Genomic DNA, 17,798 nt, shown 5'->3' with positions numbered 1-17,798 from the left:
CTGCTGATGGGGCTGCCTTGGTCTGCAACCCTAAAGGTGCTGATACCCGAGACCCCGTTTTTTTTAGGGGACACATCTGACGTGGATTGACTACGCCCTCCTAATTCCTGTAAACTTAGCGTTCCACACTTGCAGGCCGTGTCACCTCAAAGACCTTTAATCGGCTTGGGCTGTCCCACTCCAAGTGTTTCATCCTGCATTCCTAAAGCAATTTTCAATCTAGCTCTGGATGTTGATTCTGGCACGCCCACTTGTAGCACTCTACCTGCTTCAGGGAACTTATTGTCCTGGAACGTGGCAGGCATCAAGAGTAAACTGTTTGACTCTGAGTGGGGGGCTTATGGCGAATCCTATTCAATCTGCATGTTTCAGGAAACCTGGGCAACGGATTGTGTGTATAGACAAGGCTATTGTTCGTTTATAAAAAAGGCAATTCAATATCCTAGGGGAAGGGCGACCGGGGGTCTATGTACTTGGGTCAAGCTGTCTGAGATGGGCAGGGTAAAGGAAATTGCTGTTGACTCCTGTGACATTTTAGCCATAGCAATACAGCCAAACTCTGGTACTCCTGTGTTATGCATCAATATCTACAACAGACCAGGCCCTTCTAACCAACAGTCTGACACTATCCATCTGCTGCATAATCTTCTATCTGAACTTCATTCTAAATATCGTGTCATCATCGCAGGCAACCTTAATGTCCAAACTAAACTTGACTCAGCCTTTGTCGAGTCCACTCAGGCTGAAGATGAAGTATGGAATGTCCCCCGCTTCCAATTTAATCTATGCCACTTATTTCCTCCCCTAGGGCGTCACAGATAATAGACCTTGCACTTACATACGGCCTTCGTTTTGGAAATGGCCGATTTCCAAATGACAAACCTGCTAGGCCTACCTTTTTCAGAGGATGCTATAGCAGTTTTCTGGATTACGTTATTTTAGATCTACGAGTTTGGCATCTCATAACTAACGTAGAGGTGGGTCTTCGCCGTACTAGTGACCATGGCCCTTTACAAATTGCATATAATGCAGCTCTAGTTTCAGAGCACGATCTGCCTACTGTTTTGGTTGATCCCAATGATTTGTTGGAATTGTCCACTAATAGGCGTGTGGTAAAGTGGCCCTCGTTTTTTAAATCTAATCTGCTTAACAACAAGCTCTGCACCATGGTTTCCTGTCACCAGCTCTTTGAGGACTCTACTGCATTATCTTCCTCAGAAATTATGTCTTCCCATGTAGCTTTTTTTGCAGAACTCAAGGTGCTTTTCACTAAATCTCCTAAAACCCAATTGAAATCCTCTCACCTAAGTGCAAATGGTTCGACAAAAAGTGCCGGGTGGCTAAGAATCTTCTGTCTAAAGCTTTAAAGTCAAAGAACCGGGATGCCATTATACATGCGAGAAGAAACTATGTGTCTACTCGCAAGTTATCGAAACTCAAATATGAGGAAAATTTACGGGAGTGTCTGGCAGAGGCGGCTAATGCTCGCGATGCCAAACTCTTTTGGACCTTGGTTTCGCGTAGAGATCCTGCCCTGTCATCTACTCCTGAATGTCACATTGATCCAGAAACTTGGCTCTCCCATTTTGGGGAATTGTACGGCTCTCGGTTGGATTCTGATAATATTTCTACAGATTTTGCATTGTGCCAGCCTGATGTGCCGCCCTTTACTTTAAAAGAAACAGAGATGGCAATTTGTGCTCAAAGATCAGGTAGGGCCCCTGGCCCAGATGGTATTCCCTCGGATCTGTATAAGTCAGATCTATCTGTATGGACCCGGTACATCAACAGGGTATCGAATACTGCCATGGCAACTCAATCCTATCCGGTCTCGTGATAGATGGCAATTATTGTCCCCATTCACAAAAAAGGAGACAAGAGCTCCCCAGGGAACTATAGACCCATTAGTCTATTAGATAACTTGCAGAAAATATTCTCGTTCCATTTGTTATCTAGATTAAAACACTGGATAACGCAAAACCAGGTCTTAAGTCATCTCCAGGCAGGATTTAGGGACAAGGTCAGTACCATCGATCAGATCTTCCGATTTACTACCATTAAGTGGAAGATCGTAGACGCAGATCAAAGCCACTTATTTGTGGCCTGTGTTGATTTGAAATCTGCGTTTGGCCTTGTCCCGCGCGCCAAGCTCTGGGAGGTCCTCAGTACTACTGGTGTTCCGGGTTCTATGATTAATATTATTAAGGATCTTTATTCTGACAACTGTGCCAAAGTCCGCTGGGGCGTGACTGGCGATCTGACCCCAGCTTTTCCAACAGCATGTGGTGTGAGGCAGGGGTGCATTCTGGCGCCTACCCTGTTCCTCTTGTTTATTAATGCCGGTTTGCCATACCTTTAAGATTGCCAAAGTGATGCCCCTAGCTTGGGTGGGCAGAAGCTCCCTTGTCTTTTGTTTGCGGACGATACTTTGCTACTTTCGCGTACTGCTATGGGCCTTTCTATACTGCTCTCCAGATTTATGGAGTTTTGTATCAACCATGGGTTGTCAATCAATTCAGCAAAAACAAAATATATGGTCTTTGGGGACACCAGGCACAAAATGAAGAGGCCTGTATATTTAGAAGGTGTTCCCTAGGAAAGAGTGGGCACCTTTGATTATTTAGGCATTAAAGTGGAAGATTCACATCTCTGGCATGCTCATCGCCAAAAATCTTTATTGTGCCTGAAGCAAAGAGTGGGTGGCATTGCAAGATTTGCCTCTAGATCTCCCAAATTTGCAATGTCCCCTGCCCTCGAAATATACAAATCTCAAGCTAGGGGGGGGGGGGGGTGCCCTATACGGCGCTGAACTTTGGGGCCACTGCAACTTGACGAATTTGGCAAGGGCCGAAAATCAGTTTCTAAAAATGCTGCTAAAGGTTCCCTCTAGTACACCATCTCTGCCCATTCGAATGGACCTAAACCTTTTTTCAATTTCGCAGATTGCTGCTTTAAGGCCTCTGCTGTTTTGGATTCGGCTATGGACAACAGATGCCCTAATTCCTTTTCGTTGTGGGCTTCTTAATTTGGTGGGCCGTGAATCTACTATCAAATGGTGTGTTTTCGTTGAACGATCCTTCACCCAGGTCGGCTTAGGGTCCTATTGGCAGGATCCCATTTCCATTCCCAAAAATGCTGCGCAGCTGTTAAAGGATTCTTTTTGGCATATTGTCCAGATTGGCCAATTTGCCGATTCCGTCCCGCTGTCTATGTCTGATAATTTCTTATCTGTTAAATGCCATTACGAATTTGATCCTTTTATGGACGCAGCGTTATCTCCATTTGCTCGTGCCCTTTTTTTATTAGGTTCAGAATTGGGTCTCTCCCTTTGTGCTCCTTAACGTATAAATGGTCCAGTTCCATCAATAGATCCAAATTCTGCCCGATGGGTTGTAAAAGTGAAGAGTCTGTTTCACGTGTCTTTTTTCATTGTCATGCATATTACAAACAAAGAGCTCTCTGGCTCATCCCGCTTTGTAAACAAATAGGGGCCAGATCTTGTTTTCATGCTGAGAGAATTTTAAAGTGTGATTTATCCGTCCAGATAGTTTTATCAGTGGCAACATTTCTCGAATCAATCTGGCGGTTTAGATTAGCAATTTTAAGGAATAAGACTGGGTAGCTAATTCTTAGTCTTATTTATGTATATTTATTGAATTTGGATGCATGATTTTAGTTTTCACCTTGTAGGATATAAATACTGGTTCACTATATTATTGATTATTTATTGATCTATGGAACCTGTCTTTTGTTGAGTGGACTTTTATTTATTATTAAGAGGTGCCCACCCTGTTGCTCATTTTGCTTGGTTCTTAAATCTTTCTTATTCGTTCTTAACTTCTTTACTCTGCTTTTATCTTTAGTGTTTTCTTGCTTTAAAAAAAATTCTTGATGTGTATTGTACTTTTATGGTATGTTTTTACTTACCGAAATAAAGTTAAATTAAATAAATGAAATAGTGGGAAGGTAGTTGGTATCTAAGTCACAATTGTTTATTCCCTTATTATTTATCACAAATTGATTGCTGTCCTTTATTTTTATAGTGGGGTGCACTGCTTGTACCTTTGTATAGATTCAGTTTGCTAAATAGTCACAGGGCCAAACTGTGGTGAAATTGGTCTGGGCAGACATGTAAATGTTTTGTTCAGAAAAGAAAGGGAACAATCTTTGCTAAAATATCCCAGACTCCAATACTCTTGAGTTGTACTGGTTTGTAAATCTGGAGTCTCAATGACTACATCTACCTGGTGACATATTTAATTCCTTAAGATACGAGCAGAGTTCCTACATAAAACACACATATTATTAAAAAACATCACCCTGAAGAACAAGGCTGCAAATTAAGTACCTGCTTTTTGCCAAACTCAAACCACTAAAAAAAAAACAACACAATACTAGAGAAACGCAGTCTCCCAACTACACCAATGTTACCCAGACTTCTTTTTTATGCTCTAGTATTCCACAAATCCAAAATAAAATATTGACTCTTGCAGCATTCTTTGCTTGTTATAACCGGACAAAACACACTAACATTCTACAGACACCCACTGATAAGGTACTCTTTAGTCAAATCAGATGCGTGTTCAGCATCTTCTATCCCCACATAATTGCAGTCAGCCCTCCAAAATGAAAAGCATTAATAGTCTGGAATACCATGAATTTCCACCTCAACTAAACAACTCCATCTAAATAGACTTGTCAAAATACCTAATTTTGAGACATTCAGTACTCTGCAATCAGGCTTTTGCTGAAACAGGTTCCCTAGGAAGCAATCACCTCAATGAACACTCTGCTGCTCCCTGTAATACACCCACTTACTCTTCACTCATGACTATAACAACATCTCTTAAGTTGCTGCACATGAAATAAAGTAATATGTTATAATACAATCTATGCAAGTCATGCAACATTCCATGTGTGATGTCACATGATTCGACCACTGAATTGTAACTAAAACTAAGGATTCAAAATACTAAGCTTTATAGCTGAAAAAGGATCCACAACATTTACCGAAGCAAAGCCAAAATCTGAAAACTTACAATTAGAATTTATGCATAGTATTTCACTGGAAGGTCTTTTGAGTGTCAAGTGTTTTCTGAAGGTGCACCAAAGGCAAGCCCGTCTGCACCCGGACCGCACCCAGCTCCAGGAACCCTGGCCCTACTCACCCCCACACAGATACTCCTCCATGGAGCTCCATACCCTTGACCCCGGACACAACAACAACTGCTGCCTCACATCACTCCGCAACACAGCGGGACCATTCACCTGCACCCACTGCCGATGATACTCCACCCCAGGACTGAGCACCATCACTGCCACTAATACCACGCCATCCCCGTTGACCGGTACATCCTGTTCAACGCCAGATCGCTCTGCAAACACACAACTGAAGTCTTGGATACCATATCCACCCTCGCCCCAGAGGAAACCTTTATCACAGAGACATGGCTCACCCCCGTCTTGGTCCCGGATATCGCCAGGGCAACACCCCCTGGCTATAAAATGAAACACTGTGACTGCACCAACAGGCATGGAGGTGGCATCGCCATCATACACAAGGAACCAATCACCTGCACTATCACAAATGACAAAACCACACTTATGGAACACATGATCTTCCAGCTCTACGCAGATGACAACACCATCATCCAATACACCCTCGCTCACAGACCACCAGGACCAAGAACGCAACGCCATCACTGAATTCATCACCCCACTCGCCACTGAATCTGAACACTACGTCTTCCTGGGAGGCCCAACTACCACCTGAATGTCTCCACTGTGATCAACTCCAACCCCTACTGGAAAGACTAAACCACATAAGCCTCAAGCAGCTGGTCAAGGGCCCGACGAACAAATCAGGACACACGCTGGATCCCATCTTCATGTTCAGCAGCAGAAACAGCTACACCCACACCACAGAACTCACGTGGTCAAACTACTACATCGCACACTCCAACCTCATCGGATCCCCGCACCACCCCCATCCGCCACAGTGGCCCCCAATGGACCGACATCACCCCCAACTTGGGTCAGGCAGAACAGAACTTTAACGACTGGATCATTAGCGCCGCCGAACTGGTCTCACAAACCAAACCAGTCAAGACCCACCGAACTACCAAAAAAGCCACCCGATATACCCCGGAACTCAGCAAATCAAAAAGCAGGTGCAAACAACTGGTGAGAAGATGGTGCACCAGCAAGACTCACACGAACCGAGTGACCTTCAAAACATCCCTTAACAACTACTATCTCCAGATCAAAGCAGCAAAAAAAAGAAAAGTCCCTGGCCCGCCGAATCGAGAATAGCCGCAACCGAACCAAGGAACTCTTCACCATTGTCAGAGAGTATTTCTGCTCATCAGCCATCGAAAACTCCACACACCCCCTCACAAGAACTCTGCAATTTCCTCGCCGACCACTTAAACAAGTTAGAAACCATCTACAGTAACTTCAATCCCCAACCCTCTGACCTCACCAGCATCCCATCAATCTTCACCACCGACCACCCGCTCACCACATGGGGACAACTCACCACATCCAACACGATCACACTTATGAGCTTCATCCACTTGGAAGCACCCAGCATCCCCACAGGATCTTCAACCTCGGAGGAAACCAGATCAGCCGCCAGCTCCCCACCAACCTCGCACCTCGTTAAACATGGCCACTTTTCCATAAGCCTGGAAACACAGAGATCAAACCCCTCCTGAAGAAGCTCTCTGCAGATCCCAGGGAGCTCCAGAATTACTGCCCCAGGGCTAAAAAAATCCACTAGACCACTCGCATTGGCGTCGTATTTGATCAGGTCGAGCTATTTTTAATACTTACTCTGCGAGTTGACACTGAGCAGGTGTTCTGTACACTTAAAAAGTGGAGGAGCAATAAAAGATGCCTTTAAATCTTGTTCTTATGTCACATTTCCTTTCTGTTCACAGACAGAGGTCAAAAGTCAGTTTTTCTTACAATTAATTTTCCTTCTGACTGCAGAGTTCCAGGACTTTGTAAGCTTAACTGTGTGACCTGCTGCTTAGAATGTAAAATAAAAGGATATAGGGTGTCAGGTTTTTCCTAACACACAACAATTAAATGATTAAGTCAACTGTGCACACACTTAAATTCCAGTCCTTGCGAAAACCCTCTTAATATTTCTGTGTGATGAAAAAATATTTTAAACTATATAGTTTTATCAGTAAAGCTACAAGTTAGTGGAGAGGTTTTTGGACATTTCTTTGGAAGTTACTGTGTTTAGATGACAATGTTACCACATCATGGTTTAGTAATATATTTATTCAAATTGAATGTTTAAACAAACGGATAAACACTTCTGCCCTGATGGCATTGTTATTAGTAAACTAAAAAGTCCTGGGTTATGTGGGCTAGATTCATGTGATGTGTGCAGCAAACTTTAGTCTACCTAACTTACACCAGGCACCTAAAGGACCACCATAGTTTCCGATTCAGAAAAGATGCCACTTCACACTCCTGAGCCATGCCTACAAAGCCCTCCATAACCTAGGACCCACCTACCTGAACCATTGCCTTCACCTCCACCAACTGACAAGGAACCTCCTCTTGGCCCAAATAGCTCTCGCAAAGAACCACGCGTACGCTGCTGCTGCGAAGGAGGAAGCTTCTTCTCCCAACTCGCTGCCAAAACCTGGAATGCCCTCCACCGCTGCACCCTCAATGAACCACTTCCGAAGGGGACTGAAAATATAGCTTTTTCGAAAAAAGCGCCTATATACCCACTCGGGTGACAAGCTGCGCTATACAAATAACACCTGATTGATTGACTCCATAAAATACTGCACACCCAGTAGTAAAGGTAAATTTTTTAATCTTATAAAAACATGCAATGAAAAGTTCCCACATTCCTCATCAACAAAATAAAACACTGCCTGCTCTAGGTCATTCCTTCCACTCTACCACACAAACACTGCTCAACACAATCTTTCAATATGCAGTACCTCCCCAAAAAAAATAAAAGGGGGCTGCATAACATCCCCTAACCTGCCACCTATCAGCTCTTTAGTCAGGAAGCACCACAGGGTGAGAATGTTAATGGTGCTAAACAATACAAACACTATTATGGTATAATCATCCAGCAAAGCATGGCTGTATGTGTTCTGCATAATCAACAGCTACGGTTTCCATCTACACCCTCTCAGAATTACAAACGGCATCCACTTCAGAACTCTCAAACATGCTCACTCACGAGTAGGCTGCATGAATCAACTTCCTTCTCATTCATAGGGGTCTGCATGTCATATATCTGACTAAAAGTTGCAGTCAGAACGCATGTCATAAATCTATGAGATTTAGCTCAACCAAGTCAACATATTAGAGAATTTTTTGCCATGGATAGAGGTGAACCAATAAGAATGGTTTGCAATCGTGAAATTACAACACTCTATCAGGTCCTAAGCAGATGTCCCACTCTTAAAGATGCTTGAAAAACCTTGCACTGTAGCTCCATTTACTCTAGTTCAGAGAAGTATACAAGTGTGTGCTTGTGCGATTGAAACACTGTCATGTTGAGCAACACAGACTCCGGGAAGGAAAGAGGGCACTCAGGTCAGTGTAGTGGCAGGCTATATACCCATTTTGGGCTGCTGCCTAAATTAACTTTGTGTAAAATCCACTTTATTATTAGATTTTTTTTTATTTTATTTTTTTAACATGGCAATTCTATCTTCGTTTGCTTAAAAAAAAAAAAAAGTATGAATAACTATAGTCCTTTTGAGAATATTATAATGTTAGGAATACAACCTCCATAAAGGTCAGAAATTAACTGTACTGGATGAACTACTCATGTATGGCACTAAGGAAATTGAGAGCTGTGTGAACCTAAGCTATCTAAGGCAGCAGTTGGACCACCTCCATATGTACCTCAACCAGTTCACAATTTCAGTTTACATTCTGAGATCTGAATAGTCCTGTTTCACTCATTATAAAATGAGGTGATGTAACAATGCAAAGGTTAACCTGGACAAAAAAAGAAAGAGAAGAAGAAGAAAGAGAGAGAAAGAAGGAGAAGAAGAAGGAGAAGGAGAAGAAGAAGGAGAGAGAGAGAGAGAGAGAGTGAGAGAGAGAGAGAGAGCGCGCGCAAGCACGCGCAGGGGTGTGATATTTAGGTCTGGCGTTAATAAAGATATTTTGTTTTTATAAAACTTCCTTTTCTCTATTTATCAGCTGGCTTTGTAGTGAGTGATCACATTCTGCTCTTCCCCAAGGAGCATATTAGCACACAAAGTAGTTTTCCTCAGTGCCAGGAACTACTGTGGCAATCAGTGGTGTAATGAAACTGGAGGGGGGCCTGTGCAAACAACATGGAGGCCCATTCCTCCCCCTTCCAGACTCACACAGGGCAGGTGCTGTGCTGAGAGGGCCCTTCTGGAGGGGGGCTGCAGGGCCTTTGTTACGCCACTGGTGTCAATGTGTGCTTTTTGAGACCAAAAACGTTTTTTCTTTTTGCCAGTGTTTGTTACAATGATGAAGGCCTGGCGACTCCCACATCAATAAAGTGTTGCAAAAGCCACGAAAAAAAACAGACATGCATTGACAAAACTAAAAGACTCCCAACCCCCCCCCAAAAAAAAGTCGGATCAGTTGGCTTTGCCAGTGCTTGTTTATATTCATGCTTCCCATAATCTTGTTGAAAGGGTTACACTGATTTTCCATTAGAAATATTTTTGGGAAATACTAGCATGCATCAACACATTTGCTAAATGATGCTTCAAAGAAATAGCACCTAAAATTTCATAGTAGCGAAACATTTTTTTCCTACTTGCATTTTTTTCCTGAACGTTTTGATTTGAAGGCAAATAATCATCACTTTTGCTTACAAGCTTCTGTAGACATGTGCATCTAATCAGAGAGCATTGTGGGAACATTATACTTAGCCTCACATTATTAAACTTTTCAAACATGTATGTACACATTTTCTTTTTCTTTTTTTTTTTATGGAGCCACTGTCAGTAGTGCAGTGTGACCTTAAAACGTTTATTTACAGTGCTCACCGTCTCACCATACTAATAAAGGCTTTTCATTAATGAACCATTAATATAAGTTTGAACAGCATTAACATATGGACACATATTACCTCAACTACAGACAGTTCCCTTGCCTGTAAACTGGCAGCCAAAGGGTTTGTGCTGCAAGGGGTTGGGCCTACTTGTCCCAAGGACTAAATAAACATGAAAACTTGTTGCCCTTGATCCCAAACAATATTTCCAGGGCGTAGGGCAATAGGAATTCCACATCCCTGGAGAGAGAAAAAGAGAGAGAGAGAGAGATGGGGGTGGGGTATTGGGATTGAGGCAGGGATTGGAATCTCACAATCTATTTGCAATGGGTGGAGTGGAGTGTGTCTGTCTCAGTCTGACTAGCATAGTGGTGGACTGGCAGCTAAAGGCAGTCTGGAAAATATGTTTATACCGACTTACTGAGTGAATGTAGACGGTCAATCAGGCTGGGTCAGGAGGATTTGAGAAGGGGGCATAATTTATACATTAAATGGGCATTCCCTGAGCTGTTTGCCAAGCTGGATAGCTTCATCTATCCACCTGTAAAAGCCCTGCACCCTTTGTCCTCAGCTTACTGAAGGTTTCTCCTGTGTCCTATATAGCCGATCCAGCACTGGACCAGACTGCCTGATTTACTACTCCTGGCATCTATGTAGCACTACTGCTCTATTTAATTTACATTGGTAAGAAAAGTACAAACGTAAACAATACTCTTTCTGAATGGGTTTCCTTTGGTGTTGCAGGCAGACAGATTCTGGAATATTCCCACTACTTTTGAAATCCCTCCTACCACAAAGAGTCTTACAAGTGTAGTAACGCAAAGGCATAAGGGAATCAGAGTGCCAAAAGTAGGTCTATTACTACACAACTGGGTGGGGCAGGGGGCATTTTAACTCATTGCATTGCTGCACCTGGCTAAGTCACTGCTTTGCTTGTATGAAGTGACACTTCTTCCAATGAATCCTGCATACATAAACATCTGTGCTCAAGCTCATTAATAAGATATGATAAACGGATACAGTTGTACTTCAGACATATTTTATAATACAATACAATACAATTAAGTGTTCTAATGAATTGCAAATAAAATGTATTTTATTATCTGAACACAGTCGGTAGCCAATCTAAAAATATACCATAGAGCAACCTGCCTGGATCAACAAAGAGCAGGCCCTCAGTAGCTGGGCTGTGGCATCATTGGCCACTCCAGAGCTACAATGAGGATGTAAGGCACGGACCATGCCCTTGTGGTCAGCCAGCCCAAAATACTGTGGCAATTTAGCAAAATAAGCCTAGTTCATCTATTTAAAAGGGTGTTTACATTACAAATGTACACAATAAAAAGCCATTGTATTCCTTTTCCAAGTGTGCATTCAGTTTACCAGTTTTGGCTTTAATTCTCACTTTCCAATAGCTAGACAGTCTTTTTCAACATTTTCAATGAAGTATAGAATACAAATAGAGGTGAACAAAGGCTTACCAAACACCTCTGGCTTTAAAGAAAGCTGAAACCTTTATGGTTCCCATAAGCTGGCTTCTATAGAATTTGAGCCTTTCATTAATTTCAAGTCAGCATTTTCTGACTTAGCAGCTTCATGGCGTTAAGAAGCCACATGTGTCTGAGTGCTTTACAACATCAAATAACATAAAATAGCAGTGGTCACAGTACCAATGCATTTTTTGTGTGGAAAAAAGCAAGTATTGAAGAGGAATATTTCTACAATCTGTTTTTTAAATTTGGTCTATTCCTTTCTCGTTATCCAGTATCGATTTCTACATGTTATTTGCAGTCCTAAAATTATCTAATGGCTAGCATTCCTAAAGATTAAATCCGAAGCAGTGCGCCCTTTATGAACAATAGAGTGCATCATAAGTGTGTCTGACTTGTTTTCTGAGGACAAAAAAACATATTTGAATATTATCATTGTGGGCAGATGAGTACTACCTATCTTTGGGGAACTGAGACTATGATGAAGCTACAGGGAGAGCAGAATTATTATGCAAGTTGTATTTTTGAGGATTAATTTTATTGTTGAACAACAACCATGTTCTCAATGAACCCAAAAAACTCATTAATATCAAAGCTGAATATTTTTGGAAGTAGTTTTTAGTTTGTTTTTAGTTTTAGCTATGTTAGGGGGATATCTGTGTGTGCAGGTGACTATTACTGTGCATAATTATTAGGCAACTTAACAAAAAACAAATATATACCCATTTCAATTATTTATTATTACCAGTGAAACCAATATAACATCTCAACATTCACAAATATACATTTCTGACATTCAAAAACAAAACAAAAACAAATCAGTGACCAATATAGCCACCTTTCTTTGCAAGGACACTCAAAAGCCTGCCATCCATGGATTCTGTCAGTGTTTTGATCTGTTCACCATCAACATTGCGTGCAGCAGCAACCACAGCCTCCCAGACACTGTTCAGAGAGGTGTACTGTTTTCCCTCCTTGTAAATCTCACATTTGATGATGGACCACAGGTTCTCAATGGGGTTCAGATCAGGTGAACAAGGAGGCCATGACATTAGATTTCCTTCTTTTATACCCTTTCTTGCCAGCCACGCTGTGGAGTACTTGGACGCGTGTGATGGAGCATTGTCCTGCATGAAAATCATGTTTTTCTTGAAGGATGCAGACTTCTTCCTGTACCACTGCTTGAAGAAGGTGTCTACCAGGAACTGGCAGTAGGACTGGGAGTTGAGCTTGACTCCATCCTCAACCCGAAAAGGCCCCACAAGCTCATCTTTGATGATACCAGCCCAAACCAGTACTCCACCTCCACCTTGCTGGCGTCTGAGTCGGACTGGAGCTCTCTGCCCTTTACCAATCCAGCCACGGGCCCATCCATCTGGCCCATCAAGACTCACTCTCATTTCATCAGCCCATAAAACCTTAGAAAATCAGTCTTGAGATATTTCTTGGCCCAGTCTTGACGTTTCAGCTTGTGTGTCTTGTTCAGTGGTGGTCGTCTTTCAGCCTTTCTTACCTTGGCCATGTCTCTGAGTATTGCACACCTTGTGCTTTTGGGCACTCCAGTGATGTTGCAGCTCTGAAATATGGCCAAACTGGTGGCAAGTGGCATCGTGGCAGCTGCACACTTGACTTTTCTCAGTTCATGGGCAGTTATTTTGCGTCTTGGTTTTTCCACACGCTTCTTGCGACCCTGTTGACTATTTTGAATGAAACGCTTGATTGTTCGATGATCACGCTTCAGAAGCTTTGCAATTTTAAGAGTGCTGCATCCCTCTGCAAGATATCTCACTATTTTTGACTTTTCTGAGCCTGTCAAGTCCTTCTTTTGACCCATTTTGCCAAAGGAAAGGAAGTTGCCTAATAATTATGCACACCTGATATAGGGTGTTGATGTCATTAGACCACACCCCTTCTCATTACAGAGATGCACATCACCTAATATGCTTAATTGGTAGTAGGCTTTCGAGCCTATACAGCTTGGAGTAAGACAACATGCATAAAGAGGATGATGTGGTCAAAATACTCATTTGCCTAATAATTCTGCACTCCCTGTATAACAAATGTGAATTGGTTAGAACAACCTTTTGCCTAGTCTGACTAAGTCCTATGCAGCACAGAGATGGATCCGGAGTGTAGATATTCGGAGAACATCTTGCTCCCTCAGCAGGCAGTAACATTTGCAGAAAATGCAAGATCATCAAGTTTGCAAGACAACACTAAGGAAGACGTAAAAGAAGGTTAGAGGCCAGAGCTAGCACCATTTCGATACCTAAAATTGTGAAAAATTGAGAGTCCATTGGAAGAAAGAAAAAAAACCACACACAACAGATTACATCAACAAGGTATTTATTTTCGCTCACAGCATTGTTTACATGAAAACTTGGAAATGACTTAAACAAAACGGAAGGCTAGATCGAACTGCTTAATGTGCATTCCCTGTACTTTTATGTTAGAAGAAAATGGAACCTTTTTATAGATAACATGCTGTAATTCTCGTCAAGTCCAGCCTCTACGAAGAAGCTGAAAACAGCTGGAGTACCCTGAAGCCTACAGATTCTACAGATAATGAAGCATCAACATGGCAGCTAAAAACATGTTAGCACTTTTCACTCCATTTGTCAACTAATCTTTCTGACCATCGATCCTGCACTCCCATTAGGTTCTGGAGAACCTCGTATGCCCAACAGCTCCAGGAAGTTCTGGAAAATAATTACTATATATCCTTACACAAACAGCCCCAAGGAGTTCTGAAGCATACTCACTATCGACTTTTAATACAACTAGGGTTCAATCCATGATATGGGAAAGAGACTGCCCTTGTGGGATTTTGTAATGAGGCACTCAGGATGGTAGACAAAGGGGTGTTGTATCAGTTGACGATGATGGATCTCTGAGCCTACACCACCACTAGCTATCCTGTCCTTTTACATAGGTTGTCCTTAGTGGCACATGCCATCCAACACTCTGTAGTCTAATTTGATACTTTACTGTAAAACAAACTGAACGTCAATCCGGGCTTCATCAGAAATCGTCCTTCACCATGCTGTTCAATAGTTCCCTAGCTTCATGTTATATATTTATCAAGATTAATTAGTGTACCTAAGGTCCTTTGCGCAAAAACATGTATATGTTAAATTCATAAAAGATTCAAAATCAATAATAGCACTTAAATAAATTATTCTGGAGGTCAGTGTTGGACAAGTCAGAAAAGCGATTTATTTTTGAGCTGACAAAATAGTAAAGCCAGGGTAGTCTCTCCCAGTTCTCTAACTGTGGCAACAAATGTAAACAAAAAAAAAAAAACCTTGGGATGCTCTTTCAGGAAACTATGCCCCCTAAGCATTAGATTAATACCACTGAATGCAGCTGATTTTTCCTGGTGAACAAACTGACACACCTTACCACTGCTGCCCACTCCCAATTGGTCTTAGCCTGCAAGTCAGCTTTCATGTTTGCAAAGGTCACTGAATGGCACAGAACATCTGACCATACACCTCAAAAAGGCTGGAAAACAAATAAGTGTTGCAGCAAGCTGCAACTATAGCAGTTTAGACGTACCTACTAGCTGATGTAAACGTATTTATAAACAAAGAGGACAATCCACTATTCTAGAAGAGTAATACTCGTCGCCCAGGGGAACATGCTTGTAGGTGGGTGCAGAGCCACTGCTCCTGGTGTACTGAAAAGAGGAACATACGTGTCAAATTAATTGTGAGATGGGGCCCTCATCCAGGGCCAGGTAAAAACCAGCAAGCAGAAACAATAGCAAATGGAAGACTGCCTGTTGTGCTCTTCAATCTGGCATTAAAACCACGGGTATTTATATACTAAAAAAAAAAAAAAAAAAATAAGAGCTCAGAATAGGACGTCTGCTGAAATGGTGACCTCCATATTGGAAAAAGCATATTGTGTCACTGAAACATGTATCCTTGCTTCGCCTTCCTATTGTGCAGACGAATCATTGTACTCTCCCCTAAGCATGGCTGATCCACCATACTTATATCAAAAAATGCAGGGCTGAATTTTCACAATAAAGGTTGGACTTACCAGAAGATGACGGCGTAGGGATCATGGAGGCCTACAAAACAGAAAAAGAGAAAAGATGGAGAATAATTAGAGTCACTACCAACAACATCTGAATTCATCCATGTATGGACTTCCTTCTCACCTGAACACCATACACAGAATTACAGTATGGTAAAATAATTATAACCTAGTGGTCCATCTCAAACACACTAGATAATTAGGCACTACCAAGGATGTGCAGGCAGTCAGACGACAACCTCCCAGTCAGAAGACAGCCTTCCAGGGCTCTCTAATCTGGACTTGTTCAGATAACTTTACATAATATTTCTGAGAACACCACTGCAGCAGTACTTTTTGAAGACCTAGTTGCTCCTACTCTGTAGTCCCTCATCTATTGCCAACCTTTACACTTAACACTGAGACCAGAAACAACTCCGAGTTGTTCCCACAGCATAAGAAATTGTAAAGGGAGGTGGAAAGCAGCATTGGACAGCCACAACATTATACACAAAGGCTATTCCTGTGGTCAATACAGGTGAAATGAGCACACCATAAGCAGGTTGGATGCCCCATGCAGGATGTCTGTACTCCAAGAAATGTGCCCTGGAATCCACATGCCAGAGAGTTGTGCTTGATGAATAATTCGACAATCCCCATTATGGAAAATATTAATGGGGTAGAGGGGCGCTGGACTGCCCTAAATTCATCATAGGCCACCAAAACGTCTTTGTATGTTGTTAGAGGAATTTGGGTCCAGTTAGCTATAGAACTGGATCTAGTGTGGCCATACTTCGTGCAGGGCTGAAAGTAGGCTCCCAATGAACATGGGCCTGGTCAATGGGCCTCCCAGATGTAAGTGTGGAGATATGCAATTTGCACGTCCAAGAAGAGAGAGTAATTGATATACACTGCAGCAAAAAAGTGAGTAAGAACTAGATTTTTCAGTATCTGGATAGGGAGAAACTGGCTCTCATGAGAGTATTAATCTCCCATTTAACATAACTGGATGAGTTATATGGTCCTCATCAGGAGGAACTTTCCCACTTTCACTACACGTTTTTTTCGGCAGCAGGCAAGACATGGCCTTGAAAATGGTAGCAGAATGGGCATCTTTGCATGGTCTGAAGCTGAGCTTTAGGTGGCTGCAATTTTGGGGCGAAATAAAGGTGTAGCCTCTACAGACTAGGAAAAAATGTTCCTGCTGGAAAAGGAATAGCTACTAAAAAAACTTAAACTTGGTGATTTGGCAGTAACATGCCAAGTTTAACTTCTACAAAACAAACTGATAATGGAAGGAAGGCTGAACAATGTCAAACATTCACCCCTACACAGAGATCTGGGCCTAAATCCATCGCTTTTTCTTTTTTTGCCACACCATTCCAGTTTGAAACAAGTCACATACATATCAGTCTTGACCCAGCTTCCCATGGGAACAGTCCAGCTCGAACTGCCAGTCCTGGTCTCCCCTGAACTGGAAAACAAGCACCATGGGACAGGTTTAGGGTATCAGCCCAGGCAGCTTGAATCCGGTGGCATAGCGAGCACGGGACTCACGTCTGGGTATACCCTTGCCACTTAGGGTGACAAATGCAAAAAGAACAGATGATGGTTGAAATGCTGAAGAATGTCAAACATTCTTCCCCAGTCAGAGATCTGGGCCTAGATCCATAATTTTTTTTGCTCACCACTCCATTCCAGTTTAGACCCAGCCAATATGCAAACCAGTCTTGACCCTGTTGACTTGGTGTGATATCTGGAGAAAATGTTGTAGTGGGGGAGCGGATTGCATAACCTAAAGCTCCAGTGACAATGCTGAAGCCTCAATCTACAGCACTTGTAAGGACATAGAAGTATCTCGGCTTTTGAAATTCTTTATTACAAACATCAAAGGTAATGGTTTGAAACAACCTTGGTCTTTTGTAAGGAGGCGGCTTAGGAGATGGGTTGTCTGGCCCACTTCAGGGTACAATGGGCCTACTAAAGTCTCCAGAAAGGGGCCTGAGCTTGAGACCATGTTTTACAGCAGAAGCACTGTAAGCAGGAGCGCTAAAGGGGATGGTGCATGGGCTCCTGGCAGCAGATGAGCAGTTTCACGTGGTGCAGAGAATGGGGTGGGTTGAAATAGACTTGAACCCTTTGGAGTCAGAACCTTTTATCTTGTATGCAGCTTTGTGGTCAAGGCACCCAAGAAGGAATGCAAGACGAGGAAGAAATAAAAACCAAGTGTGGTTCAAGTAGAATGTGCATATCAA

At 42.4% G+C, this 17,798-nt stretch overlaps 1 protein-coding gene across 5 annotated transcripts in view; it reads right to left on the bottom strand.

The window, feature by feature from the left end:
• C6H1orf159 (chromosome 6 C1orf159 homolog) overlaps window positions 1-17,798 on the bottom strand; it is a 153,302-nt gene that overhangs the window by 10,415 nt on the left and 125,089 nt on the right. For 4 of the 5 annotated variants that reach the window (XM_069241105.1, XM_069241106.1, XM_069241107.1 and 1 more), the window contains one exon: window positions 15,568-15,598. In XM_069241105.1, coding sequence (XP_069097206.1) covers window positions 15,568-15,598 — 31 coding nt within the window. Of the gene's footprint in view, window positions 1-15,078; window positions 15,200-15,567; window positions 15,599-17,798 lie in introns of all 5 variants that reach the window. The other variant, XR_011205056.1, reaches the window with a different exon arrangement.

The sequence above is a fragment of the Pleurodeles waltl genome, chromosome 6, assembly GCF_031143425.1.
Source record: "Pleurodeles waltl isolate 20211129_DDA chromosome 6, aPleWal1.hap1.20221129, whole genome shotgun sequence".
NCBI classification, from domain to species: domain Eukaryota; kingdom Metazoa; phylum Chordata; class Amphibia; order Caudata; family Salamandridae; genus Pleurodeles; species Pleurodeles waltl.
Note: the sequence above shows the minus strand (reverse complement) of the source record. Positions and strands in the feature narration are given on the sequence as shown.